This window comes from Centropristis striata, chromosome 2, assembly GCF_030273125.1.
Source record: "Centropristis striata isolate RG_2023a ecotype Rhode Island chromosome 2, C.striata_1.0, whole genome shotgun sequence".
Taxonomy (NCBI): Eukaryota; Metazoa; Chordata; class Actinopteri; order Perciformes; family Serranidae; genus Centropristis; species Centropristis striata.
Window position 1 is genome coordinate 39,893,734 of NC_081518.1, and position 22,000 is coordinate 39,915,733.

Consider the following 22,000-nt stretch of genomic DNA (forward strand, 5'->3'; position numbering starts at 1 on the left):
AGAGGAAAAAAATGTGAATGAGTTATTCTTTCCATATTACCTGTGAGAGAAACCAGAAACAGTGCTGTCTTTTCATCATTTAGATGAAAATAACTGCAAAAAAAAAGGTTTGGTAAATGGTAAATGGACCTGCACTTATATAGCGCTTTTCTAGTCTCTTTGCGACCACTCAAAGCGCTTTACACTACAGACTGCGCTCATTCACCCTTTCACACACACACTCATACTGGTGGCAGAGGCTACCCTAAACGGTGCCACCTGCCACCATTGGGAATTCATTCACACACCGATGAATGCAGCATCGGGAGCAATTTGGGGTTCAGTATCTTGCTCAAGGATACTTTGACATGTAGGCTGCCATGGTCAGGGATCGAACCACCAACCCTTCGGTTGGGGGGCAACCCACTCTACCTGCTCTAATTTCTGTGTCTGTATTGCTTCTCAGGTGATCCTGGAAGATGTTGCCATGCTCCAGATCAAACCAGACCAGTTCACCTACACCAGCGACCATTTTCCCACCATAATGGGATTTGCTGAACAGCTGCTTTCCGAGGGCAAGGCCTACATCGACAACACGCCTCCTGAGCAGATGAAGCTGGAGAGGGAGCAGCGCACTGAGTCCAAATGCAGAAATAACAGTACGCCTATGGAGACTTGACAGGTTCATCAGTCACAGTGAATGTTGAAGCTACAGTGCAGACTTCTGAAGCAACAATGTCTCTCTCTCCTCTGTAGCGGTGGAGCAGAACATGAAGATGTGGTCGGAGATGAAAGCTGGGACAGAGAGCGGTCAGACCTGCTGCATGAGGGCCAAGATCGACATGAACTCCAACAACGGCTGCATGAGAGACCCCACCCTGTACCGCTGCAAGAACACTCCTCACCCCCGCACTGGAAGCACCTACAAGTACTTGACTTAAGTCCAGCTTATAAGCGAGTATAACACAGCTATAATGCCATAAATTTAAAAAAAGAAACACTGAATTTCTTAATTTGATTATACAGAAACTGGAATAAAATGGAATATATATACAAGACTTTTGAAGTGCCCACAAGTGTCACAAATATTGGAAATAATGGTGACACATGAAATGGAGTTTACATATTGAATGATTCACATTTTTACAACTTCTACTTCCAACCTCTCCCCTCTGCTCGTTGTAAACAGCTGGCAGTTCAGAAATTAATTTTTGCTTAGTGTGCAAGAAAATGTGAATGTGCATTCAGACGATTATTATAAGAGTATTTGACATTTATTTTTATTGAGCGCTGATAGTACAGGACATGTACAAAAATACTACATTCACAAAAGAAAAGTTGGACCAATGCTCACATAATTTTTTGTTTTTTGTATGAATTAACCCCCCCCCCCCCCCAAAAAAAAAAGGAAAAACAAACAAAACCAAAACAAAACATGTAGGACACTGTATGCATTGCAATAACAATAATACTTATACTTATAGTAAGGAAAAACATTACAAAAAAAAACAAAAAAACAACCTAGGCTCACCATTGCTGATGTCGTGTACTACACACTACAGTTCACATGGATGAATGTCACAAGTGTAAATGCTAGAGGGCTGCTAAGTGGCTTTAAGTGGGCACAACCTTAAGTTTACCCAAGTATGTCAGCACTGGATCCCAATTATAAGAGAATTTGCATCAAATATTGGAAATATAATCAAATATTCTACAAATATTCATTGTTGAAACTGTCCTTCTCCTTTCTTCCAGAATCTACCCAACATATGACTTTGCCTGTCCTATCGTGGACAGTTTGGAGGGGGTGACCCACGCCCTGAGGACCACCGAGTACCACGACCGTGACGATCAGTTCTACTGGATCATCGAAGCTCTGCGTCTCAGGAAGCCCTACATCTGGGAGTACTCCAGACTCAACCTCAACAACACAGTGCTGTCCAAGAGGAAGCTCACCTGGTTTGTCGACCAGGGATACGTTGATGGATGGTAGGTCTAGTTCAATTTGTCTGGGACCTGATGCTTCATGATGTCACTATTCAGAATGTATAAGGTGTCTCTTTTCTGCTCCATCTTGTTTGTCCTCTTGTCCCCCAATTCCTCCTGTATTTCTCCCCGTTCCTCTCTTTACTGTCCCCTCGCTACTCTAATGCTATCTTTTGACTTTTGTTAACTCGTCCTCCAGGGATGACCCTCGCTTCCCCACTGTCAGAGGAGTCCTGAGGAGAGGAATGACCGTTGAGGGTCTGAAACAGTTCATAGCAGCCCAGGTATACTTGTCATAGTTAGAGATGGGCGGGGAAAAAGCCTGGATACCAAGCTTAAACACAGACGGGAGTTGATGATCGCAGATTAAGAGTAAATGGGGGATAATTTTCTCAACTCTCTAAACTTTTAACCAGAGAATGCCATCAAAGTCGTGGCCTAAAAATTCTTTAGCATTATGAAAATGCAGAATTTGTTTTTTCATTTTCTCATGCCATTTCTTACATTGCGTACATGATGCCACACTCTGCCACACATAGGCGTCATAAAAAACTGCAGATTAGTGTTTCCCCTTTCACAGCAGTGTACAAGTCCTGCACCTGTATGGAAACGGCACAATCATAGCTTGAACTGAAGACAAAACAAAAATGTCTTTCATGCACTATAACATAGCTATGCCATAAATCATGCCAAAAATCCCCAACTATTTTGCACAGAATATTTTTACACTATCTGGTTAATGCAAACTTTTTTTAAAGTGTTTTTCTTTTGCCCGTCTCCTTTCAGGGTGGATCACGGTCGGTGGTGAACATGGAGTGGGACAAGATCTGGGCCTTTAATAAGAAGGTACAATTTTCTTCTTTGTCATTGTACAGCTAGGCCTGGTTGTCTGAGCCTAGCTGTTTTTATTCAAGCATGGTCTGGATTTTTGTAACAATAAGTTGTTTGAATAATTTTAAATATTTTGAAGGGTCCTTCAGTAGAACATTGGTGAACTGCAGACCTTTATGATATACTGACATTGTGATAATGTGCTAGTTTTAAAGATTAAGGGATTACCTTTTTTGCCTGGCTTGTATGTTGGAGAAAGAGGGATTATTATGAATGAATATGAGATTCAGAAGATTGCCTGTGGGTTCACTGCTGGCATGGCTTCTTTCTGCTTTGCTGTTCTCATTCTGTTGAACGCTTTAATTTGTTACCTGGTTTCATGCCTCATTCCCCCACCCTTACCCTCCATATCAGCCCCAATAACACTGAAAACATCAAAAAACCAAACCAGCTGCTTCATATCATGTTCCACATATGATGTGTTTTGTTGTTCCCACTTTCATCTGTCTGGATATCAGTGTTGCTTCCTCTGTGTGGTTTTCCTTGCTGGCACTTGCTGCTTCATCCCAGAGTCAAGTAGAAATGTACATAAACAGAGAGAGCATATATATCTGATGCTAAAGAAAGAAGGGAGTTTCAGACCCAAGTTAAAGAGCATTTTTTTACTAATGACAGACTGATCTTGCATCACTTTTAAATGGCGGAGCTTGAAGTATGCATCGCGGACAACGTGCAATTGAACAGCTACCGAAATGTTGACAGTTGGCGTCATATTGAGATTTAAGAACAAACTCCAGCTTCATATGCATGTTCTACTAACCCACTCCTCCCTCCCCTCTTAAGCTCCAAAAGTTCCTTCACGTCGATATGTAAAATTGTTACGACAGCAGCTCATGTTTGTGTGATTACAGACATTATTCAGGTGTCCGGTTTAAATTGTCCAGTATTTAGCTAAAACCTCTGTGTTCAGTGAATGTAGGTTAAATAATCACATTCATAATAATACAAAAATAGCGGTCCAGTTCCAAAATAACAGACGTCTTCTTCGCTTCTGTGGTATCACTCAGCGGCTCCTAAAACCTGTTTCATCTGCAGTTTTCAGTGCTGGCTCCAGATCTACATGCCTTCGACAAACGCAAGTTTACTCAGGATTTAAGGCCTGATTTTCAGTTTTTGGAGATCACTGACAAAAGCTAATCTGACATACCAGATGGTTTGTTACACAGAACCATCTGGCAGCCGTCATTGGAAACTGTTTGAAAATGGCAGACACTTTCACTTGACTGTCACTTGACAGGTGATTGGATGAACAATCTGTGTATCACAAGCTGGTGAAGCCAGGTGGGAGAAGAACAAAGAACGTTTTGAAGAAGAAAAGCTTTCAGTGCTGCTATTTACTCTCCGGTTCTGATATAACAGTCGTCTCTAAGGTCGAGGGAAATATCAGCAGGAGGAGTCATAACACATGCAACACAACATCAGCAAGCATTTTTTCCCCTTGGTTTTTTTACTGCACATTGGCCAACTTTGAGTTCAAGCTTCCTGCAAAGATCCATTTTTTGAGGAAAGAATGCTTGTCTGGTAAATGGTCTTAAGTCTTTTTTTCCATATCACTTCCTGTGTGTGCTTTGTTGACTGAAGTCTATTTTGGAGACCAGAAAAGCTTGTCCAGGAGACCTCTTAGTGAAATGCCTTGTAATGTGCAAACCACAACAACTTCAAGATACCTCATTATTAGATAGACACTTGTGTGATGAGCTCAGTACAGCAATCTGGCAACTTTGAAAGTTGTATACAGGTGCATCTCAATAAATTAGAATATCATAGAAAAGTTTATTTATGCCAGTAATTCAATTCAAAAAGTGGAAATAACACATTATATAGGTCCATTACACACAGAATCAAACATTTAATGTCCTAATTTATTTAATTTATTCTAATTATGATGACTATGGCTTACATTTAATAAAGACCTAAAAGTCAGTGTCTCAAAAAATTTGAAGACTACAAAAAAACAATTTTAAAAAGTATATTCAATATGGAAATGGCCTCTGAAAAGTATGTCCATCCATATGCACTCAATACTTGGTTTGGGCTATTTGACTTGAACTACTGGAAATGGACTTTTCCATGATATTCTAATATATTGAGATGCACCTGTAGTGTGTAGGTGACATCACTCTACCTTTGACTTTACTTTAATCTTAATTAAATCTTTAATCTTGATTAAAAGACTTTTTAAGTGAGAGCAGCCATGTACTTATAGGCGTGTTTCCACTGAGTACTTTTTTGGAAAGCAGAGTCTTTTGGTTACGCCCACTAGTTGGTTCCCCTCGGCCTCTGTTCCAATACAGGTACTTTTGTAGCGGCTAACCAACGGAGTTTGAAAGTGACAACAGACCGACGCGGCAGCCAATTTAGCAACTTTGTCAATATATTTAGCGACTATACAGACCCCTCTAGTGACCCTTTCAAAAAAGCAACTGGTGACAAATCTAGCAACTTTTTCTGGTGTTATTGGAGACTTTTGGAGACTTGTTCCTACTCTTCTTAACAAGTACCAGATGCCGTCCCAAAGCACACACAAGTGGCATAGTCCTCCTGCAGCAGTCTCTCCCAGCTGCAGTCAGAGCAGGAGATTTTTTGAGACCCCTCAGCGTCCAGTCTGCAAATGAGTCACGTGTGCGCTAAGTCAGTAGTTCTCAACCTTTTTGAGTTGCGACCCCCAATTTAACATGCATGTTGTCCGTGACCCCCACTCACTGAACAGAATCTCACACGCACAGTTCAGATCACCCAAAAAAGGCACAAAATGACCAAAAAAAGCCACAAAATGACTAAAAAAAGACACAAAATGACTAAAAAAAGACACAAAATGACTTAAAAAGACACAAAATGACCAAAAAAGACACAAAATGACCAGAAAAGACACAAAATGACCAAAAAAGACACAAAATGACCCAAAAAAGAAACAAAATGACCCAAAAAAGAAACAAAATTACTAAAAAAAGACACAAAATGACCCAAAAAAGACACAAAATGACAAAAAAAAGACACAAAATGACAAAAAAAAAAGACACAAAATGACAAAAAAAAGACACAAAATGACCTAAAAAGACACAAAATGACCAAAAAAAAGACATTAAATGACCAAAAAGACTAAAACACATGAACACTTTAACACAGTGGAGACAGAGCTGACTTCCAAAATGATTTGGCGACCCCCAGAAATCATCTCGCGACCCCAAATGGGGTCCCGACCCCAAGGTTGAGAACAGCTGCTCTAAGTCACCGCGTCAACTGTATCCGGTCAGCGTCGACTAGTTGGTAGCTGCTCAGTAGCGGCTCAGATAAGTATCTACCCAAGGAAGGCACTTTCTGAGCCGCTCCCCAGTAAAGTTGGGTGGATCATCTCTCCCAAGCCCCACCCATAGTGGCTCACTAGAGGGAAAAGTACCTAATGGAAATGCTCCTTATGACTGACCTGCTTTACTGTTAATCTTCAGCTTTTGTACCCTTTTATACCTACATAAGTTCTAGTAAATTGTCACAAGTATATATGGTCACGTTGGTGGCCGACTTATGTTGCAAAACACAGGCTAAAGCATTAATTAAGCTTTGTTGACTTTGATTAAATATTAAATGTTTACTCTGTCATTCACTCTCAGCTCAAGCCAAAACAGGTTTGAAGTAAACAACAGGTTATCAGAGTATGAATTCTGACTCTTATTTTGGCGTCTCTGCAGGCGGAGCTTCTTAAGTCAGTTGCAGTAGAAGTCCTTGTACTGTTGATCTAATGTTAATAACTCCTTCAGCCGTCTTCTGCTGTCCTCTTGAGCAGATTTGACTTCGTTCCCATTGACATTTTGGTTCCATTTTATTTTGTTGGGCAACAGAAAAAGTACAGAAATGTTCATTAGATCCTAAGAGTACAGACTTTTTTTTTTTCCTTGGCCTGTTGTATGACAAATTTCTGTAAACACACTGATGCATATAAATGCCAAATCTGTTGACAATGGGACAAGATTTTGGTATCAGAGTTCTGGTTTCTGTTTCTAGTCTCTAGTTTCAGTGGGCTTTGGTTGACTGCAGGTAAACGGTCTGTGTGAAGAGCAGAAGAGGCGGAACGTTTTGCCCAAAATGCAGTCTCGAAACGGCTGCTGTCTTATGACAGTTTCGGCTTTTACTCGCTTTTTGAAGTGTATTTGAATTCATATGCAGAGGAACAAGTCCATCAAAGATTTCGTCTCTTGACTCCAACTCCATTCTCACATCTTGTTGCTACTTGCCTCAGAAATAACTTTTTCATCAGAGGCTAAATCGTCGTCAGACCAATAGGTGACGAGTTCCAATATATATTGCTGCACAAAAGACTGTAGAAAAACTTAAGCGGTGAGGGGAAATAATGTAAACGTTCCATTCTATGTAAATGTGTCTCTCCCTCTTTCCTCTCTCTTCCTTCCTCCTTGTATCTGACATTAAACAGCATCTCACTCTTCTGTTTCCAAGCTGCCAATTAGCTGTCTGAAGGTACTCCTCCTCCACCTCCTCCTCCTGCTCATTCTCACCCACTCCCCTCCTGCTTTCATCCTCGGCTGGTTTAGCTGAAATTCCACCAAAAGCCTTCACTGTTTTACCAACCAATCAGATGTTCACATAATCTGAATAATTTTGGTTACCTGTAGAAGCAAAAGGCAGAAGAGTTGAGTGAAAGCTCAATTACTACGATAGGTCAATGATTAGTGTTATATTTTTATCCTGTTTGTTGCTTTCATCAATTGTCATTCTCCATCCTCACTGATTCAAACTGATTTTAAATTGTGTAAAATGTTGAAGTAAACGTAGTGAGCTGTGTGGTTTTGAAGACCTCCGTTCCCAAAACATAATTTATGACATCCAGATGGTAAATGTGTCTGTTGGGAGTAAAATGGAGGTACTGAAGAATCATTTTTGTAGGTTCAGTTTAAAACTGCAAAGATAAGTGGATTGAAAGAGAATTATTTTGATAACTGAATAAGTGTTTAGGTGATTCTTCATGAAAAAATGGACGAAAATGTTATCAGTTTCTCAAATATGGACATTTCATATTTTGCCTGTTTTATATCTTATTTAACTGAATATCTTTAGGTTTTGAACTGATAAAAAAAGACATTTAAATAAATCATCTTGGACTTTAAACACATGATTAATCGAGAAAATAATCCGCATGGAACATGGAACTCTGCTTTTTTCAAAACTTCTTGGGTTTAGTTGTTTTATGCGACCGTACAGTAATAACCTCCTCCCTCAATGTGTTCCTCTCCATCTATTCCCTTTCCTCCATCCTGTCGTCCATGGCAGCTTCTTGAGTGAGCAGTTAAAATGTTCATTTATTGACTATATCCACTTCATTGAACATGATAATTTCTTTCTGTGAAATTTCAAAAGTGCTTCAGGTTTTTTAAGTAACTTAACAGAACAGATCATTATTAATATTGTGAAATGGCATGAAAGAAACATTTGTTAGTGTGAAGACTGGTTGGTTTTATAGTCTGAGAAAACGGAGGTAATTATCTGTTTTTGTTAAATCATTGTTAGATCTAGGGGCTGTTATTGTTCCCACCGTGGACTGAGAGTGTCTCCCTATGCTGTACTGTGAAGTGGTTTCTGTAAAAGTATCCATCAAAGCTTCTTTGTGCTCTTCTGGTATGATCTGAACAACATTCCCCCTGCTGGGACGGTGTTGATCTGTTTCTGCTATACAGTCTGTTGGCTCATAAACACTCGAGCTGGCTGGTAAAATAGTGAAAGGTGACTGAACAAGCGGCTAAAGAAAGGCTTGTTTTGCCTGCATATGATCAGGATTCACTCATGAAATCCCGCTTTTCATTAATCACTCGTCTTTCTTCTTGTGTCACTTACTTTCTGCTTTGTCACATTAATGAGCTGGGGTATTTACGTATCCATTTTTGGTTTGCTTCAAAAGAAAACTGTTTTTTGAATTGAGTTGCATCGTTTTCTGCTTTGTCCTCTCATTACTCAGCATTTTGTATGCAGAGACTGTAATAGCACTGACAACAGTTTCTCTTACTGACCTGTTTCTGTCTCTGTGTGTTTCTGTTTGTCTTTGTTTTTGTTTGTGTGTGTGTGTGTTAGGTTATTGATCCCGTAGCTCCAAGGTATACAGCTCTGTCCAGCTCCTATGTGGTTCCCGTCTCCGTCTCAGAGGCTAAAGAGGAGTTCAAGGAGGTGGCCAAACACCCTAAGGTTAGAGCTCTCTTATTCAAACACACACACTGTAATCAGCAAACTTCAAACCTGTGATGTTTGTTTGTGCTCCGAGAAGATCTGATTGATCGAAAGTTTTACAGCAGCAGGCGATTTAAAAAGCTGGGAGTGCTATTTTTTGATATCTTCTACGCACTCCAGCACCTTTTTTGAAGAGTTTTTTTTGCATGTGCAGATTTTTCTATTATCCTTTAGAAAAACTCTTCTTTTTTTTTCCCCTATTTGCCTTGACTGGAGGACTTGCATTAAGTTCTGCAGAGCGTTTGGAGCCTTGTACTCAGGGCTGGATAAAAGGCCAAAATCTTCTTAAAATCGATAATTTCATATCTTGGTAACAATATATCACAATATAGTATGTTTTCTGGTATTCCAAAAATAGTCTTTATGGAATAATCACCAGGCAATGCATATTTTTGTATACTCCATACTCCATGTTAGCAAAACAGCTTCATGGTTTGTGCCAGGTTTGTTCCAACACGCAAGGATGAGAATGTAAAGCAACGTGCAATAACATTAACATATCAATAACATATTGCTGTTTTTCTATCATTGTAATAGATTAAATATCCTTATCCTCCCAAAAAAAGAAATGCTGGTTTGGATCATATAAACTAGGCTTCACAAAGTGTAGTTTTGTCACAAGTTGGCGGTTTAGGCTACGCTTCACACATGGCTGTAATCTGCCAGTAAACAGAGTTGAAGTTTGAAAATCAGAAACATAAAGTCACCATGGCCATCTTAAACAAGTGTTAGAAAAATGAAGAGACGTCTTCTGCAGAAACGGCTCATAAGTCATGTGTAGGGTTGTCAGGATACTAAAATCTTCAACTCGATACCGATACTCAGGAAAATATTCGATACTCGATACCATTTTCGATACCACAAGGATAAAAACAAAGACCGCAAAATTTAACAGAAATATTTTATTAACAAGAAAAATGCAACATGTAAAAATTAACAGAACCACAGGTTAAATATTTATAATAAAAAACAATCGTTGGTCGAACACAGACGGTAGAGTCGGCTGTGTGTGTTGCTGTTTAGTTGCAGGTCGACTTTTCTCTGCTTCATTCTGGGACTTCAAGAGAGAAAATAAAACTTTTCAGTCACCAACATTAATGTAAACTTATTAACTCTATGCTTATGTATACTGACACTGTGTCAATTAACGTAATATGGGCATACTACGTTCCTGATTTATTTATTTATTTATTTACGTTGTTTATAATCATTAACGTGACGTCATCGATACTTTTGAAAATGAGTATCATATCCAGATACAAAGTTTTAGTATCGATACTTTTTTGAGTATTGATACTAAATGTGTACAACATCAGAAAAGGCATTTCTATGTCCTGTTGATCACATCAACAAGCCGCTCCAAGTGAGTCTAAAAACTTCATTGAAGTTTCATTGAATTTGCCGTTTCTATACTGCTTTTCTAATGCTGCACATAAAAAATAGTTCATGGAAACGTGGCAGTTGGTACCACATTTGTCTCTTAGCTTACATGCTCGTGCTGAAGTTGTTTTTCTGTGTGCATCCAGAACGCAGAGGTAGGCATGAAGAAGGTCTGGTATGGACCTCGGGTTCTGGTGGAAGGAGCCGATGCTGAGACCTTCTCAGTGGGAGAGATGGTCACCTTCATCAACTGGGGCAACCTCATCATCACCAAGATCAACAAGTACGTAGGATCATTGCTCACCTTATCCATATTGTTGCTGAGATAAACGTTGTATTGCATTGAAGTAATGAGATGCACACTTTGTCCCCGCTCAGAGGGGCTGATGGGAAGGTCGTGTCCATGGAGGCTCGTCTGAACCTCGAGAACACGGACTACAAGAAGACCACAAAGATCACATGGCTGGCTGAAACAAGCGGTGCCCCCCTGCTGCCCACCATCTGCATAAACTACCAGCCTCTCATCTCCAAAGCTGTCATCACGAAGGAGGACGACTTCAAGGAGTACATTAACAAAAACAGCAAGGTCTGCAGTGTTTTCTCTCAGGTTCTGGAAGACTTAGTGCACCTATTTGGAGGGGCTTTAAGGGGTCCTCCCCGAAGAAAATTTGACGTTTTGTAATTGCAAATATGCAAAAATTCACTAACCCCAACTACAACCATTAGATCTGGGAAAGGTCCTTCAGTTAGTTTTGTCACGCTCTATATTTATTTTACTTTCTTTTGGCTTGGAGGTGACAAAGACTACTTTGGTGCTGCACATAAGCCTTGATATGGTCGGGGAAACCCTGGTCTCTGTCACATTTGTCATTTTCTTTTTTTTTTCTTTTTTTAAGATTTTTTTTGGGCATTTTGTAGCTTTATTGAGAGAGAGAGATATTGAGAGTGAAAGGGGAGACAGAGGGGAAGACATGCGGGAAAGGGCTCCGAGCCGGATTCAAACCCGGGCCGCCCGCTTACGAGGACTGGGCCTCTGGTACGCGCTCTACCAGGTGTGCCACTGGGAATGCCCCTTTTTTTTTTTTTAAATTCACTTTTTATTGAGGAATTTTTTAACATTTTATACAGAACAAAGAACAAGAACAGTTGGGATGGGGGGTACCAATATCACACAGCATCATCATTTTCTCCTAGCATCATTCTTTACATTTGTCATTTTCATCTTCTCGCTTTCTCAGTTGGAAGAGAAGATGCTCGGAGATCCATGTCTGAACACCCTGAAGAAAGGTGACATCATCCAGCTCCAGAGGCGGGGCTTCTACATCTGCGACCAGCCTTATGAGCCTGTCAGGTGAGAGAAAGGACCTATATTAGTTGGTGGAGATTACCACATAAATACCTGGATCTAACCATATTGATTGTCCTACTGATTGTGTCTAACTGTGGTTAACCTCTGCAGCCCTAACAGCTGTAAGGAGAGTCCCTGTGTCCTGCTCTACATTCCTGATGGACACACCAAAGAGATGCCGACTGCTGGATCCAAGGACAAGAGCAAGAGCCAGGCCTCCAACAACACAGTGAGTGCTTCTGAATAAACCCTCATTTTAATTACACGTGGTAGTAAAACTGGATAAATATTGAATTATATTATCAAAAAATTAGGCCTCGACTGGAGAGTATATTTCTGTGACAATGTATGATTTCCAATTACTTTCTGTGGTATCAGCTGGTGTTTCCCTAGAAGTCTGAGCAACAGGGGGGTTTATACGTTTATATGACACCATGGACAGGTGACAAAATGAAACGCACTTTTGCCTTGAATAAAATGACAGATTTCTCGGAGTATGAACATTGTTGGAAACATTTGGGATAATGTAACACTGATTTAGTCAGTTAAATGCAGAAATGTAAAATACCTTTAAATAATTCAACAGCTGCAAAATCTTGCACTCCTCTCAAGTCAGCTTGTTGATTATTTTGTGCACTCTGATATTTTGCTTTTCACTATCTGCTCGTTTGTTTCCGTCTTATTACGGTTTGAAAGGTGTTCAGCCTTGGGGTGGGTACAGAGAGGAGATGTCGAGATGTCAGCTGTTTTGGGACATCCACCGCAGTAGTAAGAATCTGAGAGAGTAACTGCTAACTGGTCTAACCAGTAAAGCAAAGGTTGGACAAATGTTAGGCAGATTAGAATAGAATAAACAGCAGGGATGAGGGACCTGCTGTCCTCTCTGACATCTGGAATAAGCTGGTACAATGTTTCTTGCGGCTCTATTTTTTTGTGTGTGTGTTTTTTTTTTTTGTTTCTAAATCTGCCTTACCTGCCATTTTAGCCTGCCTCCAAGGCTGCCTCCGCCCCTGCCAAGGCTGCCTCCGCCCCTGCATCCACCTCAGTCAGTGACTTATTCACAAGCATTGTAGCACAAGGTGAAGCTGTCCGTCAGCTAAAGACTGCCAAGGCTACTAAAGAGGAAGTGGACAATGCAGTTAAGCAGCTGCTTTCTCTGAAGGTACGTCAGCTGTAATAAAAATCTATTAAACAAATAGAGACTCTTTATAATTCAAATGATTGACTGTTGGAGCTATTTAGTTCTTACTAGTGTTTAGTTGTCTGTTTAGTTTATTATTAACAATGAGTATTGTTTGATTATTCTAGACGTTTGTTTATTTTGATAATATTTTGGGTTTGCTAGTTAATTGTTTAGTTTAATCATCATTATTGTTTAGCATATTTAGTCTACATATTTTTTGTGTTTTATGGAATTTGGGTTGGCACCATGGCCGCCTGATGTTATATAGGTAGGTGGGTAGGCAGAGGGCCGTCATGCACCTGGGTGGGCCGATGTTTTTTTTTTACCAGCGCAACGATAGGCAGCAGGAGCCATGTTTCTTTGTTCTTTTTGTTTGCTTGCTCGCAATGGATAAAATAAACTTTTGGAACTTACAATCATGCATGGACATCACCTTCTCTGCCTGCGTACACCACACGCTCATGGTGCATCAGTGGCATTTTGTTTGTAGTTTGTTTTAAGTTTAATTTTGTTATTTTTTTCGGACAAAATTGCCACTACAATGACCTTCTCTCTTTGCAGGCCCAGTTCAAGCAGCAGACGGGTACAGACTACAAGCCTGGAATGGCTCCTCCCACATCAGCAGCAGCCCCGCCCACAACCTCAGCAGACTCCGCCTCCTGTCCATACACCCGTGTTTCTGAGCAGGGCGAGCTGGTCAGGAAACTGAAGACAGAGAAGGCACCTAAGGTACCTGGACATTTGTCTCAATTGTACTTATTGTTTCCACATCTGCATGTCCAGTCTCTGTTCATGTCCACATCCATCCATCAGTGTTCCCGTTCGTCACTACTGTAGTGAGTGATTCGTCATTCCTCCTGTTCCTAATTCGTTGTCCGCTGGCATCCCAAATCGTTTGTCTAGACTCTTGCTCATCGTGTCCCAAATGATCTGTCCAGTCATCGTTCATGTCCCCACGTCGTTTGCATGCCAGTCAAGTTAATTAACTGCCTGCAACAATAAGCTGGTTTGTTGATGGTACCAGGACCAGATTGATGCGGCAGTGAAGCAGCTCCTCGCTCTGAAGGTGGAGTTTAAAAAGCTGACTGGTCAGGATTACAAACCCGGGATGGCCCCTTCCACTCCCGTCCCCTCTTCTCCTTCTCCTGCAACCACCACCACCTCCTCCTCCTCCTCCTCCTCCTCCTCCTCAACTTCTTCTTGCTCCTCTTCAGGCGTGTATGAGCGTGTTTCACAGCAGGGAGAGGTTGTGAGGAAACTGAAGTCTGAAAAAGCCCCCAAGGTATTCTGATGCAGCATCACAGACAGTAGAGATGTAGTGACAGAAAATCATTTCAAATAAAAACCAGTGCTTATAAAAGCCCAAAGTATAGTTGTGAATATTAGTGTTGCGATCTTTTATCAATAATAACTAGTATGTAATTACTCATTACTGTTTATATACAAACAGGATTTAAAAAAACAAATCAACTCACATTTCTAAGACGACCAAGACACTGTAAATACTCAAATGAGAATTCTTGCGATCAGTATTACTTTGAGTGACGGGATCCTAGATAAACAAACTGTTTACATTGGAACAGGTGAGTTATTTCACATGAAACATGACAGCATTGTTTTTCCTCTGTGCTTTTATCTTTGGTTTGAGGTAGGCAGAGCTAAGTTGGGGAAAAGTGATGTCACTTACATTTGTGCACCAATCAAGATTTGCCAGCATTTGAATCAAAATCTAACAACTGTTGTTTGGTTGCTGTAAGTCAAATCTGATCAAATTTCACCCACACAGCAGATTAGCTCTATTAGTCTCTAAAAGTGAAAAAACAAATTCTTGCTTAATTCGTCATTGATATTTAATTGTGTCATTAGGAAAAGCTATAATGTCAAACTCAGGAAGCATTGTCATTACCCTGAGAGACCGGCAGGTTTAATGACACACTCTTCATCTCTGATTGTTGAGGAAAATCTTCAGCTTTCAGCTAATATAAGCTCATTTGATTTACAAGCGATTTTATTCATCGATATCAAGATTTTCTTAATAATAATATTACTATTTTTACCCATTGCTCATGTTAATTGTGCACATATCTCTTCCAACAATATCTCGGTTAAGTCATGGTCACCTAACATATATATATATATATAAAAAAAAAAAATAAAAAAAAAATTCTTATTCTTTTCTCTTCTTTTCTTCTTTAACATATAGCACTCCTTTAGCGATGACAGTTAGCTCTTAAAGTTATGTACTTACTTGATTCCTATGGTCTATGTCTAGTACCTTCAGGTTGAATGCACTTATTGTAAGTTGCTTTGGACAAAAGCATCTGCTAAATGACATGTAATGTAATGTAGTATTCTGTTACAACAGTGTTTATTCTTTGGGATTCTAACGATAGGACCTGAGTCACAGTGTTCTTGTCCGTGTGTCCTCAGGACCAGGTCGACGCAGCAGTCAAACAGCTGCTGGTACTGAAGGCAGAATACAAACAGGTCACAGGCCAGGACTACAAGCCTGGAGCGGCTCCGGTCCAGAAAGCCCCTGCTCCAGTCCAGAAAGCCCCTGCACCCGCCCCAGTCCAGAAAGCACCCGCCCCAGTCCAGAATAGCCCCGCCCCTGCTGCCACCGGCCTCTATGAGAAGGTTGCTGAGCAGGGAGAAGTTGTCAGGAAACTGAAGGTTGAAAAGGCGCCCAAGGTGAGGTCATAACTGCAGCATCATGACTGTGACATATCTAACTACCAGTGCGTCCTTTACTTTCAGAGTCTTGTTAATTGCTGCAACTTTCTCTGCTGCATTGACTGAATGGTTCTCTCCTTGCTGGCGATTCTTCAGGATCAGGTAGATGCTGCAGTGAAGCAGCTGCTGGCTCTGAAGGCAGAGTACAAACAGCAGACCGGACAGGACTACAAACCAGGAGCGGCCCCGGTCCAGAAAGCCCAGACCCAGTCCATCTCTTCCTCCACCCAGTCTAGCTCCCCCCCGCAGGCCCAGGAACTGTTCTCACAGGTGGCCCAACAGGGAGAGCTAGTGAGAAAGTTGAAGTCCGAGAAAGCCCCCAAGGTAAGAAACCGATCAGAGCGGAGGTAAATACAGCCCGTACAGGAGAGGAGGAAAAAAACAATAGCTTTCCTTTCATTTCAGGACCAGGTGGATGAAGCAGTGAAGAGTCTCCTGGACCTGAAGAGCAAATACAAGATGCTGACTGGTCAGGAGTACAAACCTGTGGCTGCAGCTGGAGCAACTGGAGGAGAGGACAAAAACCGCAAGGAGAGGGAGAACAAGTCTGAGAAACAGGGAGGAGGAGGACAAGGAGGAGGAAAGAAGGGTAAAGGAGACAAAGCTGGCCAGGGCAAGGAGGCCTCAGGAGGAGCAGGAGGAGAGGGCCAAGGACCTAAGAAACAAACACGGTGAGAGACTGGAGACTGGAAACAGGACATCGGTTAAGAAAAAGATCCAGACAGAAGACGATAAACTAGCTTTTTCTTCTTCTGGTAGTTTTAAATGTTACTAGCCAGCACAATGTTTAGTATAAACTGGGCCTCCATAATGTTCCAGTTTTTCAGATAAAATGTGGACATCATTAGAAAGATGCTGAGGAACAAAATGTTGTTTAACTTTTTGCATCTGAAGTCAACTTTTCCTTATTTGTACTCTTTTCTTTGAGTTTCCGTTTGGCATGGGACAATATGAAATTTAATGTCACGATTATTCTGGCCAAAGTAATTAAAACTCATGATATTATGCAGATAATCATCAAAATTGAATAGCCTCCCATATGTAGGAAGTGCAGATTTAACCTCACATTATGATTTTCATAACATCAACCTGTTTTATTTTTTATTTTGGCCAACTAAAGATATTTCTCCCTCGTCTCACATGTTGGGGCTCTGCAGACTGAATGTAGATGAACAGATGTGTGGTGAGATCATGTGGCAGTCACAGTTAGTTGTACTAAAAATAATTTGGCTGAAATTGACATGAAGCCAAATCAAATGTCTGAGCCAATAAAAAGCCTTGCACTGAACTGTTTTCTCTGTTTTGGGCTCATTATAGTTGTTGAATGACTTCCTTAGCAATATTATTGAAATGGAGGTGTTAAATTGTTGCCACAGAACACTTAACCTACAGTAATTGGCATTTACCGTTTCTTACCATGAGTTGAATATTTTAGTTTTTATGATAAACGTTGGAGTGGTGACACGTTGTGGGGACAGAAGCACATACTTGGATTTCTTACTTGGACACTGAAGATGGATCAACCCTCTGCTACTGTAGCTTAGGCACTGAAGTGGCTCTTTGTTTTTTTTGTATTCAGATTTGGTGAGTTTCAAATGGATGGCGTGTTTTTCACCTGCTTGATTAGTGCTTGTGATCTGCTGTCAGCCTCAAGGGTGAAGTCTGATCGCCCTTTGATAGTGTTGCATTACTAAAATATATAAATATCTATATTGTGCATGGTTTTCAGTCCTAAGTAAATCTAGAAATATGGCACATCAGCACCCTTAATCACTGTAGACCTGCTTCAGTTGAAAAGGTTTTGACATACGATGCAAAAAGTACAAAAAAAAACTTCTGTTCCTCAACTAAAGGCTTGTAATCATGATCACAATATACAGTAATGGAGATTATGATTTTGCTTAAGTCATGCAGCTCTGACTATCTTGTCAGTTAGCATTTGGAAGCTGGTTTTACTAGATTTATAGCTACTGATGTGATCTTTGAGTTGCATGGTTGGCTGTGCTGGGAATGGCTGTGTGTTTTTGTAATAATTGTATTAATGCACTCAGGAGTAATCTTGTACCTGCACCCAGACTAACTGATCAGGCATGGCCTGACATGTCGGTGTTTATGTTGTCTCTGCCACTGTATTTGGGCTTCATCACCACTGCATTAATTTTGACTGATAATTAAACTATTTGATTGAGGAAAACTCTAATCCGAATGGTTCCAAAATAACTACTTTAAAAAAATGTGATACAAACAAACAGTATGGTAGATACAAATTTGTGATTTACAAAAAAAGACTTAAATTACTAATGTGTAATTCTTAATCTCAAGGTTAACATCACACTAACTTGGTTGTCTGTCTCCTGGCAGGTTGGGCTTGGAGGCCAAGAAAGAGGAGAACCTGGCTGACTGGTACTCTCAGGTGGGTTATTCCAATCAAACCTTTTTCTTTTTCCATAACAGCCATCAAAGGGGACAAATTATAAATGTATAATGTGAAGCCTGGAAAGTCGATACGTCGTTTTGTGGTATTTGTATAAGCTCTCAAATACTTTTTTAATTTCATTTCTATCTGCTACAGAGTCTGAAAAATGTTTTATTTAGTAGAAGCGTTGACACTTCTGTTGAATTTCCAGGAAAAATTCAAGTTTTAGGGGCTTATTTTAAAATCGCCCAGAGGTTTTACAGGCGTTTTAGGCCTCAATGGGTTTAGCCAAAATGTTCAAATATTGCGGAAAACATATGTAAGAAAACACCTCAGATTCTGCAGTGTCAGACAGCATAGAGACACCAATGGTAAAAGTGGTACAGTGGGAGTGGGCCTTAAAGAAACGGGCGCTACAACGAAGCCTCTCGTTTTACATTAAAGCATGTACACATGTTCAGGTAGAAACACTATAAGTATGAACCTGTAAATGAGAATAAACACTTAAAAACGCTAGTTTCTTTCGATTGTCCCTCTTTAAAATCTAACATTGCTTCTCCCCTCCAGGTCATCACTAAAGCGGAGATGATTGAGTACTATGATGTAAGCGGCTGCTATGTGCTGCGGCCCTGGTCCTTCGCCATCTGGGAGGCCATTAAAGAATTCTTTGACCGGGAGATTAAGAAACTGGGTGTGGAGAACTGCTACTTCCCCATGTTCGTCTCTCAGGCCGCCCTGGAGAAGGAAAAAACCCACATCGAAGACTTCGCCCCAGAGGTAAGAGTCCATTAGTCATGCCGTCCTCCCATTAATAAGATATAAAACATAATGGAGGGGAAAAGCATGAAAACCAGAATACCAACAGTATACTTTACTGCAGCAAGAAGAATAATGAATGCGTCACAATGTTAATAATTATTTAATGGTGATGTCGTCTTTGTCAGGTTGCCTGGGTGACCCGGTCAGGAAAGACTGAGCTGGCAGAGCCCATTGCTGTCAGACCCACCAGTGAGACAGGTCTGAACCACAACAAACCATATATATAAATGCAGACACATACAGTGGGCATGCACAATATGTAAATGGCCTTTTAAACATTTTGTTTTCCATTAACCCATTGAAGCCTTGAAAGCGGACAAGTCGTTTTGTAGTATTTGTATAAGCTCTCAAATACTTTTTGAATTTCATTTCTATCTGCTAGAGGCTGAAAAATCTATTATTTAGTAGAAGCGTTGACACTTCTGTTGAATTTCCAGAAAAACTTCAGGTTTTAGGGGCTTATTTTAAAATCGCCCAGAGGTTTTACAGGCGTTTTAGGTCTCATCGGGTTAAGCTGTCTGTGTGTTTTTGCTGTTGGCATGTCTGACCTATTGGTCCATTCTGTCTTGCTTTAGTGATGTACCCTGCCTACGCTAAATGGGTCCAGTCCCACAGAGATCTGCCAATCAAACTCAACCAATGGTGTAATGTTGTGGTCAGTATCCTCCTACACCACACCTCTTACACTCTAAATCCTTTATTTTTTAGTTACAAGCTAAAGAATATGTGTACACAAATGACTGACACCATGAAGTATCTTCTCACCTCTTTTTCTCCGTTACTTCTCCCTCCAGAGATGGGAGTTCAAACACCCCCAGCCCTTCCTGAGGACAAGAGAGTTCCTGTGGCAGGAGGGACATACAGCCTTTGCCACCAAAGAGGAGGCAGCTGAGGAGGTAACAGCCCCAGCAAAGCTGCTTTTAAACTACCACAAGCACTCCTCTGTCCCTTTTATTTATCCATTTCTGTTTTTGCTGAATCAAAACGGAGATGCATAATAGTAGAGTTCTTTTACAGATCAATGTGTACATTTTTTGTGTGCTTTTCATGTATCTGTAGGTGCTGCAGATCCTGGATCTGTACGCCAGGGTGTATGAGGAGCTGATGGCGATTCCCGTGGTGAAGGGAAGGAAGACGGAGAAGGAGAAGTTCGCAGGAGGAGATTACACCACAACTGTGGAGGCATTCATCTCAGCCAGTGGCCGAGCCATTCAGGTACTGTAGAATACTGGATCACATTGTTTGATCATTTGATCCTTTTAACACTGAGGCCAGCGGGATATTACATTTAATTTGTCTGAGCTGCTGAGAAGAAGACTAGTTTAATTTCATAGTTTTAACTAAATTGCATTTCTTGTTCCCCGCTGGTGGAACACACTACCAGTTCCAACCAGAGCAGGGGCGTCCCTCTCTACCTTAAAAAACCTCCTGAAGACCTTCAGCTCTTCAGAGAGCATCTTCTCCTAGCACCACACCATAATTCTACTCCTTAAAGAATTGTCACTAGCACTTATTGATGCACTAATAGCTCTTATTGCACTATACCTTGATTGTTTGCTTTTATTCTTCCTGTAAGTCGCTTTGGTTAAGCGTCTGCTAAATGTAAATTTATGTGGGCTAAGATTTTAGAACAAAGTAAACTCTGCACTGTAAAAAGACAAAACAAACATGGCGTCATCCTGCTGTTGGCTTTGCTTTGTTTGTCCACAGGGTGCTACCTCTCACCATCTTGGTCAGAACTTTGCCAAGATGTTTGAGATCATGTTTGAGGATCCGAAGAGGCCCGGTGAAAAACAGCTGGCTTTCCAGAACTCCTGGGGAATCACAACCAGGACCATCGGCGTCCTCACCATGGTCCACGGAGACAACATGGGACTCGTCCTGCCACCCAGAGTGGCCTGCCTGCAGGTAGACACTCACACTTTCACACATGAGAATACAGTAGATACACTTGATCGTTGATCTTAGTTTTGTTGAGAAGGGCTGAAGAACATGCCCTGTTCTGAAGCAAACAAACAACCTATTATATGCAAGAAAAAATACATATGTAATAGTGCTAAATGGTTAAATTTGTCTCTTATTTCCAGGTTGTCATCATCCCATGTGGGGTCACTGCCTCCCTGCCCGAGCAGGAGAAGGAGGCGCTGATGACCCAGTGCTCTAAATACCAGAGCAGGCTGCTGGCTGCTGGCATCAGGGTGAAGACTGACCTCCGAGACAACTACTCCCCAGGGTGGAAGTTCAACCACTGGGAACTCAAGGTCAGAAATAATATGATGATAACAGTGGTTGCTTTACCTTAAGGCAGAGGTGTCAAACTCTGGCCCGTGGGCCCAATTTGGCCCGCAGTATAATTATATTTGGCCCGCGAGGAAATACCAAATGACAACCAGAGCTTGCCCGCCGGTATTATACAGCGCAAATAATACTACAAATTCCAGAATGCTCTGATCTACTGTGTTCAAGCCAAAATACGAGCAGTGTGTAGCAAACTGAGCAACAATTAAAGTTGTCTTTATGCACTTTTTCTTGCTAGTCCAAGGCATGGGCTTGAATGGTTGCACATTCATTGAAGGATATTATTATTAGTCATTTGATCTATTATTGTTATTTTATTCTTACATTTATTTTTAGCCTGTGGAAAAAGATTACTGCTAAATTTAAATTTAAAGAAGGCAACATATAAAATAAAGGGTCATGCGATTTTTATTTAAATTTTATTTAGGAAATGAATGCCATTGATGTGTTTGTTTGTTTTATTTGATATTTGATTTTGCATGTTTGCAATATTAAGTTATGTCAAGCTTTGCTTGTTCCATTTCGTTTGAACTTGTTTTGGTCAATTTTTTCAATAAATATCAATGTTGGCCCGCGACTTTGTCCAAGTTTTAAATTTTGGCCCACTGTGTATTTGAGTTTGACACCCCTGCCTTAAGGCATACATTCAGCTATAGGAAATCATTAAAGAGAAAAAAATTCAGCAAGTTTTGATGGTATTGCTAATGACATTATCTGTGTATATCTGTGTCTCGTCCAG

At 40.7% G+C, this 22,000-nt stretch overlaps 1 protein-coding gene across 2 annotated transcripts in view; it reads left to right on the top strand.

Moving 5' to 3' along the window:
- Positions 1-22,000, top strand: part of eprs1 (glutamyl-prolyl-tRNA synthetase 1) — a 29,003-nt gene that overhangs the window by 5,066 nt on the left and 1,937 nt on the right. The window contains exons 8-31 of one of the 2 annotated variants that reach the window (XM_059352533.1): positions 446-638; positions 736-907; positions 1,735-1,968; positions 2,165-2,249; positions 2,752-2,811; positions 8,932-9,042; positions 10,611-10,747; positions 10,843-11,050; positions 11,703-11,815; positions 11,924-12,041; positions 12,798-12,974; positions 13,557-13,724; positions 14,020-14,277; positions 15,426-15,686; positions 15,825-16,052; positions 16,134-16,399; positions 18,090-18,141; positions 18,712-18,921; positions 19,089-19,161; positions 19,539-19,618; positions 19,758-19,859; positions 20,023-20,178; positions 20,674-20,871; positions 21,051-21,224. In XM_059352533.1, the coding sequence (XP_059208516.1) occupies positions 446-638; positions 736-907; positions 1,735-1,968; positions 2,165-2,249; positions 2,752-2,811; positions 8,932-9,042; positions 10,611-10,747; positions 10,843-11,050; positions 11,703-11,815; positions 11,924-12,041; positions 12,798-12,974; positions 13,557-13,724; positions 14,020-14,277; positions 15,426-15,686; positions 15,825-16,052; positions 16,134-16,399; positions 18,090-18,141; positions 18,712-18,921; positions 19,089-19,161; positions 19,539-19,618; positions 19,758-19,859; positions 20,023-20,178; positions 20,674-20,871; positions 21,051-21,224 (3,834 nt within the window). The remainder of the gene's footprint in view (positions 1-445; positions 639-735; positions 908-1,734; positions 1,969-2,164; positions 2,250-2,751; positions 2,812-8,931; positions 9,043-10,610; positions 10,748-10,842; positions 11,051-11,702; positions 11,816-11,923; positions 12,042-12,797; positions 12,975-13,556; positions 13,725-14,019; positions 14,278-15,425; positions 15,687-15,824; positions 16,053-16,133; positions 16,400-18,089; positions 18,142-18,711; positions 18,922-19,088; positions 19,162-19,538; positions 19,619-19,757; positions 19,860-20,022; positions 20,179-20,673; positions 20,872-21,050; positions 21,225-22,000) is intronic. The other variant, XM_059352540.1, reaches the window with a different exon arrangement.